The sequence below is a fragment of the Cuculus canorus genome, chromosome 3 (assembly GCF_017976375.1).
Source record: "Cuculus canorus isolate bCucCan1 chromosome 3, bCucCan1.pri, whole genome shotgun sequence".
Classification (NCBI taxonomy): domain Eukaryota; kingdom Metazoa; phylum Chordata; class Aves; order Cuculiformes; family Cuculidae; genus Cuculus; species Cuculus canorus.
Window position 1 is genome coordinate 118,631,843 of NC_071403.1, and position 17,847 is coordinate 118,649,689.

General features: G+C 39.0%; 1 protein-coding gene across 4 annotated transcripts in view; it reads right to left on the reverse strand.

The window, feature by feature from the left end:
* ATAD2B (ATPase family AAA domain containing 2B) overlaps positions 1–17,847 on the reverse strand; it is an 85,423-nt gene that overhangs the window by 12,413 nt on the left and 55,163 nt on the right. For 3 of the 4 annotated variants that reach the window (XM_054062155.1, XM_054062156.1, XM_054062152.1), the window contains exons 22-24: positions 17,150–17,309; positions 12,582–12,704; positions 8,144–8,281 (exon numbers count right to left, since the gene is read on the reverse strand). In XM_054062155.1, coding sequence (XP_053918130.1) covers positions 8,144–8,281; positions 12,582–12,704; positions 17,150–17,309 — 421 coding nt within the window. The remainder of the gene's footprint in view (positions 1–8,143; positions 8,282–12,581; positions 12,705–17,149; positions 17,310–17,847) is intronic. The other variant, XM_054062154.1, reaches the window with a different exon arrangement.

A 17,847-nucleotide genomic window follows, 5' to 3' on the forward strand; every position in this document is an offset into this window, starting at 1 on the left:
TTAAGAGGAGCAGCTGAGGCACCTGGGGTTGTTTAGTCTGGAAAAAAGAGGGCTGAGGGGAGACCTTATCACTGTCTACAACTGCCTGAAAGAGGTTGTACCGAGGTGGGTGCTGGTCTCTTCTCCCAAATGACAGGCAAAAGGAGAGGAAATGGCCTCAAGTGGCACCAGGGCAGGTTCAGATTAGACATCAGGAAAAATTTCTTCCCCAAAAGGGTTCTCAGGCACTGGCAGAGGCTGCCCAGGGAGGTGGTGAAGTCCTCATGCCTGGAGGGGTTTAAAAGACAGGGAGATGAGGTGCTCAGGGATCTGGTTTAGGAGTGGACAGTTACGATTGGACTCGAACTCAAAGGTCTTTTCCAACCACGCAATTCTATTATTTCATTGGGTTCACATGAAGCTGGTATAAAAAATAACCCCTTCTCACTCTATTTTCCCCCGGTTAAGTTGCACAGTCTATGCAGAGGGCATTTTTATGAGTGTGATGTAATGCCGTGTACTTGTAATACAATGTTCTATCTTAAGACTCCCAAGTCACATACATCAAGTAATGACAATATCTTCCAGTGAAATAAACACCCTTATCTAGGTGTGCACAGCAACCCTGTCCAGAGCAGAGTACAGCTCTTGGATATTAAAGAACAGTGGTGGTGAAAACCCACAAAACAATACAAACACAAAATCTCAAATGCTTCCCATGTGCCTTAAGTATTTCTGCAAGATCCAGACATAACTGTCACCCTCCTGCATAGTATGGCCTTACAAAACAGATCTCAAAAACATGGGTAAATGGTACAGAAGCTTCAAAGTTGAGGTACGCACTGTCTCTGTCCCTTAAATCCAGCAGTACAGTGACAGAACTGCAGGCTATATAAAGTTACCCGTTGGATAAGGAAGCAGATATAATTAGATGATTCAAAGATTGTCCATCATTAACAAGCAAGTCTGCTTGCCTTAATGTGGAGGAACTCTAATGAGAAGATGCAGTAGTCAAAGCAGATTGTTTTCTCTTGAACCTTCTACTACAGTACATTGACTACTACAGTACATTGAGCGCAGCACAGTATTAGGGGAGGCTTAACAAGTTCACTTTATGCTGCAGGGAAGACGAACCCTACATGTCTCTGCACCGCTTGGAAGTCCATCAGAGAATGTGAATCCTCTGTCCTTAAATGATAAAACATCCATCAAACAGCAGATCCTCTGTTTTTACCTATATTTCATGAAGAATTTCTGGGTATTAACACCCAATGGAGATTCCCACAGTAAACCAGATCACCACGGATCTCAATTTTGTGTCTGCGATACCAAGAACCACTAGGAGCAATGCACACATTTCAAGTTTTTCTTCCATGATCAAAATGCTAAACTTCTTTCTGATGTCTCGTGTGTAAAGTAAGTCAAAGCCTTAAGAAAGCACTTATTACCAGCAATCTGTGCTCTTAAGCAGCATCCAGGATATATAGATATCTGCCACTAGTAATTTAGCTGCTTCAGTAGCTCCGCATTCCTTACCAAGGAGCACTGAACAGTCCACTTGAAAGTCTCTAGAGTTTTTAGTCACAAAGTCCTAAACTGCAGTCAGAGATAAGCAGCAAGAAAGAACAGAGCACAGTCCCACAATGGCTTGAAAGGCAACATGAAGTGCCAGCTTCCACTAACAGACAAAGCCATTTCTCCCTCCAAAGCCAGCTAGAGCATTTCCACTACTAGATTTGTGCTGGAATTACTGTTCCTGCAGTAAAACAGATAAGGGAACTAAATCCGTCTGAAATGTTATGAGGCTTTTACTGGGTTAGTTTTCAACATCTTCAGTTCCCCATCTGAGCTTTCCAACTCCTGAATGACGGTGCTGGCATAGAGGAGATGGTGGGAACCTGCAACCAGTGAAAAGGCAAGGCAGCACCTTTACTACACCTGCAGTTGGACCAGCTTGAAGTGATGGGGGAACATTTTCTTCACCTGGATGGAAAGTACTCAAGGCACAGACCTGACAAATACATTCAAAAAATTGTATGCAAGAACATATTTATGATCTTCACCAGCATCTATAACAATTTATGTTATGTAAACAAATACTTGAAGGACCTGGGCATTTCTACTCAACAAGGAGAAGCTCCATAAAAAAGATATGAAGCACGTTTCAAAAAAACATCTTGGCTGCAGTATCCTCAGCATTTTCTCCCCCATAATCAACTGTTTTCCTCTACCATAGAATCATAGAATGGTTTGGGTTGGAAGGGACCTTTAAGGTCATCTAGTCCAACACCCCTGCAGTGAGCAGGGACACCTTCAAAGAGATCAGGTTGCTCAGAGCTCTATCCAACCTGACCTTGAACGTTTCCAGGAATGGGACTTCTACCACCTCTCTGGGCAACCTGTGACAGTGTTTCACCACTCTCAGTGAAAAAAATTTCTTCCTAATATCTAGTCTAAACTTCTCCTCTTTTAGTTTAAAAATATTACCTATTGTCCTTTTGCTACAAGCCCTGCTAACCAGTTTTTCCCCATCTTTCTTACCAGCACCCTTTAAGTATTGAAAGGCTGCAATAAGGTGTCTCCAGAGTCTTCTCTTTGGCCTCCCTTCATAGCGCAGGTGTTCCAGGCCTTTGATCATTTTGGTGGCTCTCCTCTGGACCAACTCCTCCATCCCCTATAATGCTTTCAACTCAAGCTCTTCCCAATACTTATCACAGACTCTCCAAATATCTTCTGTTCCTTCCCACCCCAGCTGAAGAGGACACCCGATATACCACATCCAAGTTGTGTATGTCATACCTGGCAAATACAGTGTTTTAACTGATCAGCAAACAAGGCCAGGCAGAACAGGTCACTACCATTTTCAATCTATCACCTTTTCCTGCAGTAGATGTGTAGATTGATCCAGCTACCGATTCTCACAAAATCTGCAGGAATCTAGGCTTTCAGCCCTCAACTCCCGTCTAATCTGTCTGCGCCCAAATAAATTATTCCAAAGTTATTAGGGGAGCAGAGACAGGTAGAGAGCTCAGGTACTATTTTATTGGGAAACCAATCTAACAAAATAATTTACATGAAACCAGGGTAATTATGTTAAAGTACCTGACAAGAAAGTCAGGTACTTTCTCTCACATAAAGAGAAAAACAAAGTCAAAAGAGAAGAGACAATCAGATTAACATCAACTGGGAAGATCAGTTTTAGACTTTCCACTTCTACAGATCTGCTCATTTTCTCTCTGCTGAGTAGCTTTGTACAATAGCAACTATTAGAGCTATTTATATTTTGGTACATTCAGCTGGCTCTTAAGAACGACACCTGCCCTGCAGCAAGAGAGACATGGACAAAAACAAGGTACTCCTGCAGCTCCACAAGCAGAGAAGAGGCTGCCACTAATTAAAATTACATTCAGTAGAATTTACAGCATTCATTTATATCTCATATCTGAAAGGTTCATGGTTGCTGGTTGGTTTCTGCATAAAAGAGGCAAAGTTAGAAACAAAAAATAAAAAAAAAAATGAAATGGGTAATAAACACAAGAAAACCAATGACTTCTGCATACAAAAGCTTTACACCAGGTCTTGCAATAACTTAAAGCAAACATTGCCACAGTTTCCAAAGGAGAGGAATGGGTAAGATATAAATAAAAGGTATGAGAACTGTTTTTTATTTCATACCACTTAAGTGAAAAAATTATTTTAGACAATCCCATTAAAAATAAAATTATTCTAAGAAGTCTCTCTTTCTACCATGGTTATAAGAGAGGGGGTGATAAGGCTTTCAGGAACACCTTTTTAAGAGAAGTTGAGCAATCTTGTATTGCCGAGTCAGAAAGGAGATGAAAAACAAGAGAATACAAAAAGTCACCGACCAGGTAAATCATAGGCCTCTCTTTGTCCTCTGTCAGAGAAACAAGACATTAGATTAATTCAAGAAGCAGCTATTTAATAGTGACGAAAGACAATTTCTTTGTCACTAGGTATCGCTGAGTCCAAAAGTTTGACGGGAACCCAAAAAAGAACAGGATTTATTAGAACTCCCACAAATTCACTAAATGGCACTTTAAATTAGCGGAATGACAAAGCCTACGGGTTTTAAAAGAACCATTAAGCAATTCAGAATCAGCTAACTTGGTATTTCCTACAAAACCAGGCATGAAAATAATAATTTTTCTTTCTCTAAGGTTTGCGACTTCTTTTCAAAGCATCTGGTTGAAGCCACCATCAGATACAGGAGATCAAACTGCTCTCATCCAGGATGCCATCTCCTACACTACCGAGAACAAAACGATAAAGAAACAGTGACAGAGAGTTGTCTCAGCTCTGAGTAAAGATGTCCTCAAACTCCAGATAATCATTTTGAACCGTGTTTTTCAAGTTACAGTACTCGCCTCTATCTCAACTGAGAATTAATCCAAGTCAAATTCCTTTTCTGGAGAGCAGGAAGAGAAAAGAAAACAGTAGCAAGTGCAGGATTTGTGAGAAAACATCAGCAGCTACTGGGAGTTTAACATTAGCATCTGGCTGACTATTAATGTGCCAGTATCCAAATTCAGAATCCAAATTCAGAACTAGTCCAAAAAGCAGAAAACAGTTAAAATGATAAAAAACATACAGTATTTGGTCTGCACATGTGCTTTGATAAGGCGTTACTGTAGTCACATGAATGACTGCAGACATGAAGTACAGTGATCGCTGACACCTCTGTACCAGAGAAGTCAAAGAAAGGAGTCTGAACAGATGAAAATCAAAGACCAAAAATAAAACAGTTTCTGAGAAAGACTAAAAACTGAAGACTTTTTCTTTCTAAAAATCTTTTTTTAACATACTCTTGCCAAAACAAAACTTCCTTTCCATTATAAAGCAGAAACACAGTTTTGAGCAATAGCCAGGATCGCCGTTTGGCAAAACCAAACGAAACAAAACGCACACAAAATATTATTTACTTAGGAACTACATTTTCTGCTGCAGTTTTTAATAACCTTGCTCAGTCTTCCTCAAGTTCTTTCTATACAGATCACTAAGCACATCAATGACTGGGAAAAGTTAGCAGTGTGTTTACTTTATGTTTCATAAAATGACTTTTATGTAACACTTACATTTTTAATAGTTCACCTAACACTAAATATTTTCATTTTTTTTATTTGCTCCAAATGCCATTTTTGCAGCTATTGCACTTATCTTACAGCATAAAAGACACCTCTATGAAGAAAACAAAATCTGCAGTCTATCAGTACAATATATTATTGTTAAATTGAAAGAAAAGATAAGAATATAAACCCAAATCCTCACCATGCAGTTTATTTATATGTAACACTGAAGGAAGCAACTGCAAAGCAGTGAAATAATATGCAACATACTCCATCTACTGGCAAAATGGAGCAGAAGGACAAAGTCTTACTGTAGAGCATCTGAATAATTAAAGAGATGCTAATGTTTTATGTGCTAACATGTATTTAAACAACTTAGCAATGATTAAATTGCCAGACACACCAAACTGCACTTTGCTTTTAGTTTGCTTTTCCATGTAAAGAAGAAAAGGGGCCCTTTTCATCGGTGCTCAGTGACAAGAGGTAATGGGCACAGACTGAAATACAAGATAGTTCAAAATTAAGGAAAAGAAATTATTGTGAGAGTGGCCAAGCGCTAGAAGAGATTTCCCAGGCTTATTAAGGAGCCTCCATTCTTGAAGGTATTGAAAACACAACCGGACACAGCCTTGAGGAACCAGCTCTAAGCAGGAGAGTGAGACTAGATGATCTCCAGAGGTTCCTTCCAGCCACAGGGATTTTGAGATTCTTTGATGATTTAACTATTTTTATAAGGCTTTTGATCTCTGTCTCATTCTAAGTTCCCACCAGAACACTTGTACTTTTCTCCAAATACACGGTCAATATGGAAATATTTTAAATCATCCATGGCAGAACTCTCCCAAATGGATTTTCAGCAACTTCTAGTAAGGCAATACTTCTAAAACTCATCTATATTGCAAAACACCATCCACCACAGGCATATCTTCAACAAGGGAAATGGAAGTTGCAGATTAAATCTTAACTCAGGAACATCTATCACCACATGCCTTCCAGCCCAACTATTCTGTGCCACATTTCTGATAGCCCACCCGGCCTAATCAAATTAAAAATCTAAAATACATTAGAAAAATTAAATAAATCACAAACCAACAGGTAACTAAAAAACTAAATAAAGTTTTATTTCAAATACATAACCAATACATGACAAACTAACTCTTCTTCACTATTCTACTACTCCTGAGCAGTAAACAGGGCTGCTACACTGTCTGCAGTCCTCTCCTTTTAGAGAAGATGCTCGTCAATAATTTACTTGAGGGTTCTCATGTGTTTCATCTGAATTAACTTTCTTTCAGTCATTTCCTATAATACTGTAAAGAAAGCTCTTAAAAAATTAGTTTAATCACGAAAATAACGTGAAAAAAAAATAATTCAAGTCCAAATAGCAGAAAAAATGGAATATTTTCTGTATTATTAATTGGAAAGTACATTTTTTATCCTGTTTAACTTATATGACTCATTGTCCTTGTTACTCTGCTGGTATAAAACATTATAGTATTTAAAAAAAAAAATCTTAGTTCTTGACCATAAAAGAAATTGCTCTCTACCTCTAAAATCATCTCTGTTCAGAAATCCCTGCTCTAAACCTGTTTCTTCCATTTATACAATCACAATCCACCATATAATTTGCTACTATACAAGATCCCGCCAATCTGCCCAGTTCTATTTGCTGCTATACTCGTTCCTTCCTCCAAACACCATTCTCAGACTGTCTCCCTTCCTAGTTTCTGTCTCTACTGAACCAGCTGGGTCAATCTTTAAGTGTGCCCACGTAGTACTTAAATTCCCTCAGATTTCTGATTGCTCATCAGTTCCTGGTTCTCTCTCTTGATTACTCGATGCATCACATCCCTCCTGGACTAGCTACCTTTCCCAGACTCAACCTTAAAAGGCAGGTTGTCATTTGATTACAGTCCCAAACACCACCAAAGCCTCAAATTTTCAAATTTTCACCAAAATACTAGCAAGAATAGAGCATTAACACTAGCTCGGTTTTGGTTTAGCACAGAAAGACCGGGAGTTTCCTTTAGCGGATGACTCTAGTCTTCGAACGACTACCACTGCATCCGTGACACTAGGTGAGGAGGAAGACAGCAGAGATACCACAGCTCCTTAGACATTAGGAAGAAATTCTTCATGATGAGGGTGGTGAGGCACTGGAACAGGTTGCCCAGGGAAGCTGTGGTTGCTCCATCCCTGGAGGTGTTCCAGGCCAGGTTGGATGGGGCTTGGAGCAGCCTGGGCCAGTGGGAGGTGTCCCTGCCCATGGCCGAGAGTGGAACTGGATGGGCTTTGAGGTCCCTTCCAGCCCAAACCATTCTATGATTCTTTTTATACAAGTCACCAGTAGTGGCTGCTAAGCTTTTCCCCAAGAGAGATCTGGCTTGGAGGTCCATAAACCCTACCATCTGCTGCACAGCAAGCAGAGCACACAAATATAGGTTGTGTATTTACCTGTTCTAATCAAAATACCTCTTGAAAATAATTAGCAGTGCCTCTGACTGCCTACACCACAGTTAAACAGTCACTCCTCACAATTCGACAGATTTTTGTAGCCTGCAGCAAGAGCATCTTAACATCCTCCAATAAAGGGTACTGACTCTTGAAAACCAAGTGCTGTAAAGAAAAACACATTTGTTATCTCTTTTCTAACTCTTAGTACAACGCTGTACGTAGTGACGATAGGAAGTGAACAACTAGAGTACACGTGAGAGTATCAAGTAGCCTATAGGTACCTCCGAAAACACATGCAGAGTAAACAAATCTTAACACTCAAACAGGTAAAAGTTATCTTTTCATTGGATCAGAGCTGTCTTATACTGAAAGTCTTTTACAAAGAAAAAATATAATATTCATTAGGTTAGAAAACCCAGTTATTCTTCATCACAAAACCAGAAATCCTGCTACTTTGCAACTTCTTGGGCAGAGATTTCAAGTAGTAATAAAGAGTATTTCCTAAATTTCCAAGGCTTTCATGCCTAAAATTCCTTCTGGAAATAATCAGTAAAAAATAGTAGAGGGACATTTGCCATGGGAAGTACCTCTGATTTTGTACAATGACCACCCAATGTACTCACACGCACATTTATTCGCCAAGTTGGGCCACACTGCCATTGTGGGTTTTTGCTTGTTCCGAAAAGCTTCTTCAACTCTCGCTTCTGTCTTCCGTACAGTGGAACCATGAGGATTTACTTGTTCTGCTGTTACTGATAAGCCTGCATACAGAAGATAAACATACCTATTGAAATAAACCAAGCTGCATAAAACTATTGAATTTAAGAAGGAACCTGTAATATTATTCTGCAATAAGAACACATCATCTAATATTTGGCTGGACATTCAAAACAAAGAATTAAGAACATTTGCTTTCTACTGACAAAACGACTACTGGTTGTATGATCTTAAAACTGTCAGCTCTGATGGCTTAGAAAAATATGACTGTCTCTCACACCTGTGTCCCCAAAGATTGCGCTCTTCTATCTGTATTTGCTCTAGGAAGCAAATGCTTATTGACAGTTTCAATTCTTCCTAATTTTAAACAGATGATTTAAAGTAAGTGGCAATTCATAATGGCACTGCACGCCATATCAAAAAGAGTATCTTAATAAAAGCCTTGTATTGCCACCATGATCTATGTTACATAAAACGGATCCGTTTCAGAGTCAATATGAGCTCTTAGATTAAGAAAATGTGATTCTGCTTTTAACAAAATGTCTAGTTTGCTTTCTGTAATAAAAGTTCATCTCATCACGTCCACTATTTCATAGGGGTTTTAATTAAATTCTAAAAATGCAAACTTTCATATTGGTTAAGCACATTTTGAAGACGTACATGAATCTCTTGAGTTTCACATTTATGAACTAGAATTTCCTGTCCCTAGGAGTTAACAGTTACAGTGCAAGTTTCTAGGTACCATTTCAGATACTTCACCTGCATATCAAACACATTTCATTGCCCCAAACATCCACCACTTATATGTCGTTATCTGCTAATTTCAACAAGAAACTGCAAATTCCAATAATGTAGTACATATTGTTCTCAATTTACCAACTTAGAACTTGTTATCCTTAGATTTACCATCTTGTATTCCATCATTTTAGCAATATAAGAACAAGAAATTCTAGTTTAACTTCTGGATACTAATTTTATCACACAGCTTATCATTCTGTTACACCGCGGGGCTACCTTTGAGGCTAGTCACCAGTCTCATCTGTCAAAAAACTGCAAAGTTGTTGAAATAGAAAGTGATGTACAAAATACCTTACATTTTAAAACTATGCAAGACTGCTAAATAACTTGTTGAGAAACTGAAGAAAATGCACAGGAGTTTTTCAGACTTAACCTTCATCTTCAGTATCTTTGAAATAAATTAAGAGCTAATATACTGTACAATTCAGAAAATCCGTGGCTTTTTAACTGGTTAAAGATTAAAAAGCCTGTAGTATGTGTCACTCGCCTTCCAGACTCCTCTGTGATTCCAGACAGAAACACTTGATAGCATTTCTAGAGAATCCATTAGAAGCCTCCTGCAGACCAGCTCATTCCAACCCATCCAAATCAATGTTGAATGTTGGGAGTCTTTCCAAATGTAGCCAAGAAAAAGTCGGCCAAGTCTTAACTGAATACTGAGCATGTTCTTTTTGACAGAAGACAAATTTCCTTTCTGATGGCCACCGTCACTCACTCTGACTCAGTCTACGACTGCAACACTACCTGGACCCCTTCAGAGAATGTGTATTAATAAAAGTTTTATATTCAGTCCAAGAACAGCTAGTAGACTTGCACAATAAACCTGGACTTTTTTTTCCACAGTCCATTGTTTGCACTATTGCCTTTCTTTAACAAGGGTCACAGAATCATAAATGCTGGAAAATTACTCAAAGATCACCCAGTCCAACCATCAGCCCAACCCCACCGTGCCTATTAAGCCATGACACGAAGTGCCATATCTACGACAGTTTTTGGACACCTCCAAAACTGTTTTGGAGACTCCACCACCTCCCTGGGCAGCTCTGCCAGTGCCTTCACCACTCTTCCAGTAAAGAATTTTTTCCTAATATTCTATCTAAACCTCCCCTGGCAGAACTTGAGGCCATTTCCCCTCTTTCCATCGCTAGTTACTTGGGAGAAAAGACCAACACCTGCTTATACAGTTTTTCTCAAGTATTTCCTCATAAAAGCATACCATTATTTCAAAATATATCCTTATAATGAAGGAGAGGGGAAGAAGGAGCAACCTGGGGATCACGTCCATACCTGACCACCTGGTAATCAATTCAAAGAAGAAACCAGAAATCCCTTAACAGCCCTGTGGACTCCCAATCAAAACAAGAAAATGCAAGTATACGTCTTTGTTGTCCCTTATCCAAAATGTTCCAAATCAGGGTACAGGTCAAAGTCTGGACCAGCAGACACACTGTGATTTTGCTGATCTGCTGTCTTGCTGAGCACATTCTGTAGAGTAAAATGGGAGTAATGGCAAGGTCGATCAGCCTTCACATTCCTTCCATCCACAGCAATGACCTGTGCCAAGACTATATTCCTGAAGTTCCATTTTCTTGATTTTCTAACACTATAATCTTTGACACAACTCGTGATCCAGGAATAGGACAATCTCTTGTGCTTGCTTTACAGCATTAGGCTTCCTCAGACTTCAAGAGCCTAATATATTTTACTTAATTCATAATCAGTTAGTCTAATACAGGTTCTCCACTGCATTCCAAATCTTTTGTGCTTGCTAATGTAGTTAGTGATCCTCACCTTCCACACCCTGCAGCTGGACCAACTGCAGAGTTTGTTTGTTCTTGAAACCACCTCAATGTGGCACAAAAGCGACTCGCAGGTCCCTGTACACTGTGACAGCTTCCATGCCAATGTGTAGAACGCACTTTGAAACCTGTCTGTTGTTGTATGTGAGCCTTTATCACTCCCAAACAACTGGTACTGCTAGATATCTACCTATATCCGAAGGCCCAGTAACCAGCACCTGACACCAACAGTCTGTTTTCTGATTTAACAAGTTCATTGCATGAAACAATCAGCCTTAATTCTGACTTCTGAAAACTCAACAGGATCTGCAGGTTTTGCCTGCAGAAATACCTATTACGTGGTCACTACCACAGGGAGAAGGGCAGTGTTCCAGTCAGCTCTTGAGAGACTTGCAAGGAGGGGCATACGAGCTACATGGTCATCCTCTGTAACAAAGAGCTCTTACAAACAGTTACTTGAACCTCAGAAGCAATAACCTTTAGCAATCATGGGGGGGTCATAATGGATAATTAACTAAGCACAGGTCTCAGCGTGACACTAACGCCACCATTGTGAGTATTCTTGTGCTTCTAATAGAAAAGTACAGAGGAGAAATGAAGGCATTATATTCGTTCTATTTTACAATCAAGCTGAATTACAATTGGTTCTCTTATCCACAATTCAAGACACGCATTGGAAGCCTATACAGAATTAGACAAAAAAATGCATGACTGAAAGGAAAATAAAAGGAACTGTACTCATTTAAACCTGACGAAGAGAAAACCTACAGATACTTGCATAGGTCAAAAGAATTTATTAATGAAGGGTCTTCAATCTACTGATAGAAATATTTCAAGAACCAGCAGCTACAAGTTAGGACCAGCAAAATTCAACCTAGAAATCGAATAAAGCAGTTTTCTGTCAAAGCAGGAGGCAAAGCAGGAAACAACTTGCCAAGGCAAAGCTGGAATTATTGAAATCAGTAATCCCTCAACTGGCATGAAATTCTGTTCTAAAGGTAAGTTCAGTGATTTTCAACCTTTTTTAACTTTCAGAAGTTTAAAAATTTTCCATGGAGTCACAGAATCCTTCATGTAAGCAGAACCCCGCCCTGGAATACATTTAGGCTTTTGATTACCTTTTGTGACCACCTCAGAAGGTGTTCACAGACTTGGAGGTCTATGGACCACAAGTTGAAAACAACTGCACTAACTCAAACAAAATCTAAGTCAGTGATATCCTCCAACGTAAGGAGCTGCATTTCCTGATTCTGGACTATTTCAGTCTCATGGTTCTCTCAATTTGGATGTAATAGTTGCTTCTTACTACAAAAAAATCAACCGATTATCACCAAAAGTACAGTCATGCACGTGCCAGGGTGAATTGAAATCCCACTGTTTTAAACACCATTCTCCATAACTATAACTGTTATTATACTGCATTATGTGGGGCTTTTAGAACACAGCTCTGGTTTCACCTCATCTTCAGCTAGTGTGGCAATCCCAACATTTATCCATTCCCCACCTTCTACAATGCTCTTTGTACTCACAGGCAATGTATCCTTCTTTTCTAAAAGAAAGGTGATGCCTAATCAGACCAGCTCACATGGTTGGAAAAAGCAGACAAGTTTCAAGCTCGGTCATCCTTTAACATGCACTGCCCACGACTGACACGCACTCCCTAGTTCATCTTCAATTTTTATAAGGACATTTGTAAATTGTTTTCCATGCAAATATGTTGTGTTACAATAAATGATGTTAAACATACCTCTTTTTCTTCTTGCTTCCTTGATTTCTTCACACATCTTATTAAATTCTGGATCCAGTTCAGCAGCAATGATAGCATGAGCTGTGTCCTTCAAAGTACAAGCTCTATGTCGAATTATTTTATCTAGAAAACAGGACAGAGCACTTGTTAATTTAATCATAATTATATACATTCTTTACCATTTCTATGTTCTGTATTACACAATACTACTGTCTGTATGAGTGTTGTAACTGGGAAATACTACAAATGTATGAAAATGTAGATGGATCAACACCACAGAACGCTCAAAAATCACAACCCAGCTATTTAAGAGAAACAGTTTTCAGAAGTACAAATTGTTACATTAATCAACAGTGGCATTTACAAACATATGCAGACAGTGAATTATGAGCACACCTAAATCAACTTGTAATCCTTAGAAACTTGCTAGGATCAGCAACTAGACCAGTTTCTACAGGCAGATTTACAGAGTGTAATGAAGTACAGTACAGAGAGTCCCAAAAGTAACCAGAGACTTGTCCAGGAATTAATATACCCATTGGGGTCTATGAACATTCATACAATTACACTGCCTGCAAAATCATACTGGACATCTCCCAAATCTGTAAGGCAGACCTGGCTTGTTTATATTCCTCCCCTGTTTGTTTGGGGTTCCTTTAACCTTAAATTATTGCTTACTTTTTATTCAACAACTGCTAGAAAACTCAAAATTGTGCTAAACCATATTATTTTAAGGCCTTTATTGAATAGCTATGTCTCCTTTTAATCTGTTCAGAAAAACTAGCAAGAAACAAGCCTCGAGTTTGCTACATTTTCATCTCTGTTTGGGGAAAAGGACAAATATATTGCCCACACTGGAATCCTAAGAGTGACTCATGAAAAAACATTTCTTCAGAAAAGACCAGTTCCTGCACCTTTGAAACATACAAAAGAAATTTCAACCCTGTCGAAATCTGAAAAGTAATTGTAACTCAATAAGTAAGCTCGTATGTAGAGAAGACTGACATCGAGAAGGCTGCTTTTCAGTGAAACCTACAACTCTCATTGTTTGCTTTTAGTACAAATACATTTAATTTGTCAATTCATCCATACTGAATTACTTTTTCCAGTGGATGGAGGTACTTCAACAGCAAACATCAACACTAATACCTACAACATATTACATAATTAGCAGATTTAATCTGCTTTAATAATCACTAAAGACAACAAATTAAGAATATCAGTGAACATTTATTAAACGAGGCTTATAATTCTAGAAACAGCAGATTTTACAGCTGGAAAACTGCTGAGTGAAGAATATCCAGCTCAAATGAGCCCTACAAGTGTTTTCTGGGGAAATCTACCACCACTTAAATCAACTGGAAACTAGAATTTTCTACCTACGTGTATTAGTGTATTTGATGTTTTACAATCACAAAAGATAATGCTGCATTCTTTGCAGATGTAATTTTGTGCTATTAAAAATGCTGGTGAGATAATAAAGTTTAAGATGCCCCCACAAAAGAAAGAAAGGAGGGGGAGAAGAAGAGAAAAAGAAATCTCACATCAAGAGCATCTGACTGAACTCCTACTTTCCTTGATCCCATGATGGGCAAGACTTTCCCATAGACGGTGCTTCAAAGAGACAAATACTGTTACATCTAGCACACAATAGTTACGTTTCCATACCTCTAAGAACATTTCCTGGTCAAACAATGGAGGCAAAGGAAAAAAAACATACACTCCACTACCGTATAACCTTAACTGAAATTTTATAACAAAGTTCCAGGAATAAAAACCCCAAAGAAGCCAGTTTTTAATATCTGTACTGCACAAAAAAACCCCAGTTAGTCTGGTACTCCATTTCCTTTTCCAACTGAATGACAGGATGGTAGCAGGCACAGTGGGACTCTTGTGAATTCCAGCATGAAACACAGGCAAGCATATATGCCAAGCACTAAAGAATGTGAACGTTTACCAGTTAATATTTAGCTATCGCTTCTGAACACACGTACTGTTCAGAACAGACATGATGTGCTGTTTCAGCAGTGTATTCACACAACAGCTCAAGAAATCTTAAGTGCTAAAAGAGCAATACATCATCAGTTGTTGACAACGCAGAGGCCAGAACAATCATTCTTAGGTAGTCAATGATGAGAAACTCTAATTCAAAACTTAACCTAGAAGTGGCCAGATCTATTTCTCCCAGCTCAGTCGTGAGGGCAAGGAAAACCAAATTATCCCCATTTTGGTTACCTAAATATGTCTGAGAAGAGCAACGAATCTGTTGAAGGGGCTAGGGAACAAGTCTTATGAGGAGCAGCTGAGGAAACCGGGATTGTTTATTCCGGAGAAAAGGAGGCTGAGGGGAGACCTTATCACTGTCTACAACTGCATGAAAGGAGGTTGTGGAGAGGTGGGTGTTCGTCTCTTCTCCCAAGTGATAGGTGATAGGACAAGAGGGAACAGTCTCAAGTTGTGCCAAGCAAGGCTCAGATTGCACACTAGGAAAAACTTCTTCATTGAAAGGGTGTTCAGGTACTGAAACGGGCTCCCCTCAGAGGTGGTTGAGTCACGGTCCCTGGATGTGTTTAAAACACAGGTAGATGAAGTGCTTGGAGATATGATTTAGTAGTGGACAGGTACTGTTGGACTTCATGACCTCAAAGGTCTTTTCCAAACTAAGGATTCTATGATTTTATGAGTTATAGAATCACAGAGAATGATTTCAGTTGGAAGGGGCCTTAAAGCCCATCCAGTCCCAACTCCCTGCCATGGGCAGGGACACCTCCCACTGGCCCAGGCTGCTCAAGGCCCCATCCAACCTGGCCTGGAACCCCTCCAGGGATGGGGCAGCCACAGCTTCCCTGGGCAACCTGGGCCAGGGCCTCACCGCCCTTGCTGTGAAGAATTCTTTCCTAACGTCTAATCTAAATCTTCCCCCTTCCAATTTAAAAAGCCTCCTCTTCTCCAGGCTGAACAACCCCAACTCTCTCAGCCTGCCCTCACAGCAGAGGTGCTCCAGCCCTCACATCATCATTTGTTAAGACTCTCTCTCTTTGGACAAGCTCAATGAAAACTTTTCCCTCTAAACGTTCCCCAACATTTTACTGTTTAGTCAGTTGTATTTTATTGTTTTATTGGTATTTTAACCTGTCTCCCACACTGAACCTGCACCTTACGTGGTTTATGATCCTGAGCAGACCTGACCTTATAAATCTGTAGTGCTGTGACACCTGCTCTAAAATATAAAGAGAACCTCTTCAGACTACATTTCAAGCCCATAGCCCTACCAACCAAGCCCACAGATCCAAGTGGCCTAAAAATGAAAACAAAGGGTGCAGATTAACACCAATTGTTCCCAAAGCCCACCACTAAGTCACAATCACAGACCAGTCACACGCAGCAAGTAAGTCTCATAGTCCTCATCTTCTAACAGGCACTCTTCAAAGACACTCAGAATCCCATGTGTCCATCAAGGCTTTGATCACACTAATTACACATCAGAAGTTCTCAAAGCATGTTATACTGCAAAAGGTTTTCTTGGTTCTTGATAAAATCAATGCAATTTTTTTAAGTTGTAAAACAAAAAGCATCACAAATGGAAGAAATAATGTTTATCTCCTACAGATGTGAAGCATATATATATGAAAAGGCAATGAGAAACAAGGGCAACTGGGTGATCAGACTACATTGTGTCCATGCATCAGGTATTTCCAAAAACCTCGAAAAAAATCAAAAATTTGAGAAGCAAGAGAAATACAGAAAACCAGGCTGTAACCTGGTAAAATAATTTCACAAGATTTAATGAAAAACATTTTAAAGCACTGGACTACATTTGCAGATGGATCCAGATTTCTAAGTACCACTTATATTAAATACATCTACATTAAAAGTGTGCTTTGCCACTGTTCTTATTTAATTGATGAAGCTGCTAATGGAAAGGTTTTCTTTAGGCAGTGTGCACTGTATGGCATCCCTTGCAAAGAAGACGCAAGATAGTTCTTCCTTAGTTTTGAGTGTGTACAGCTTTTACAAGCATTTCAATCTACAAATTCCATTTTAATTGGAAGCATCCCTTCACACTTTGTCAAGACAATACCTTCTAATCTCTCCTAATCAGCTGCAACTGACTTCATTGGCTGATGATTTATTCTGTTTCATTTCTATCCCCAAATACGCAGGTTTTAATTTCTGTGGGTGAATTTCACGTTCAAAGCCATTGTGGAAATGAAGCAGGCCACTGCCAGATTGCATGCAGGATTCTCTACAGAGCTCTCCAAATTACTTTGGGGTTTTGGTGCATATACAAAGTCTTTTCACTAAAAAAAAGGATCTAACCAATACGAAAAGGAACTACATAAACTAATTTATTAGAAAACAATTCTGAACGCTGTAGTTCTCCTGCTCTTATAATGTTCCCCAGTGCACCACATTCCACAGAATGCTAAAAGCACAGCCCCTTTGGACTTGCTTATCCTAATTATCACAAAGCATGCAGTTTATTTAAATGCGTGAACAGTAACCAAGTAAGTGATTACATACCAGGCTTCTGGGTTTCGGTAGGCAGAAATGGAGTAGGTCCTTACCTCCAGGATCTTTGTCTGGATTGTACTCCAATGCGTTGCTGCAGATCAGGTCAATATCTGTTAGGAAATCCTTGGCTGTTAAGTAGTTGTGTTTATCAATTTTGGTTATTACTGTTGATAGGTCCATTGGCTCTTTAATAACTTCAAGGTAATCTGAAACCTATTAAAAAAAAAAAACCCAGCACACAGAAATGACACAAGACCATACACAATCCATTTGAGCACTGCCAACTTCACATCTTTATGCTCATATTTATTCCACATGCTTTGCTCTAATAAATTAACTAAGCACTAACTAAGAACAAATTTAAGTTGAAAACAGAACTTTTCTCAGACAAAGTTAAATATAGGACTTCCAAAGCTACTTTTTCTTCAGCAGTTCAACAATTTATCTTTCAAAATTTATTTAATGGTATTTTTGATACAAAAAATTTTAATGTAAATGTCTTTTATAATTTTATTCTGACTGAATGTTTTTTTGGTACACTGTTACAGCACTGTCTTGGGTAAGAAAGGCAAAACCTAACTCAAAAACCCTAAGAAAAACTAGAGAACCTATACTTCGTTCACCTTGTAAGTAAAGTTCTCATTAAACTGAACAGTCAAATTATCAGCTTTTAAAGATACTCTACTGAATAGTTTTTTACAATCACTCATTCAACAAAGAAAAAATCCGGTTTTATCGACTGAAGACGTTA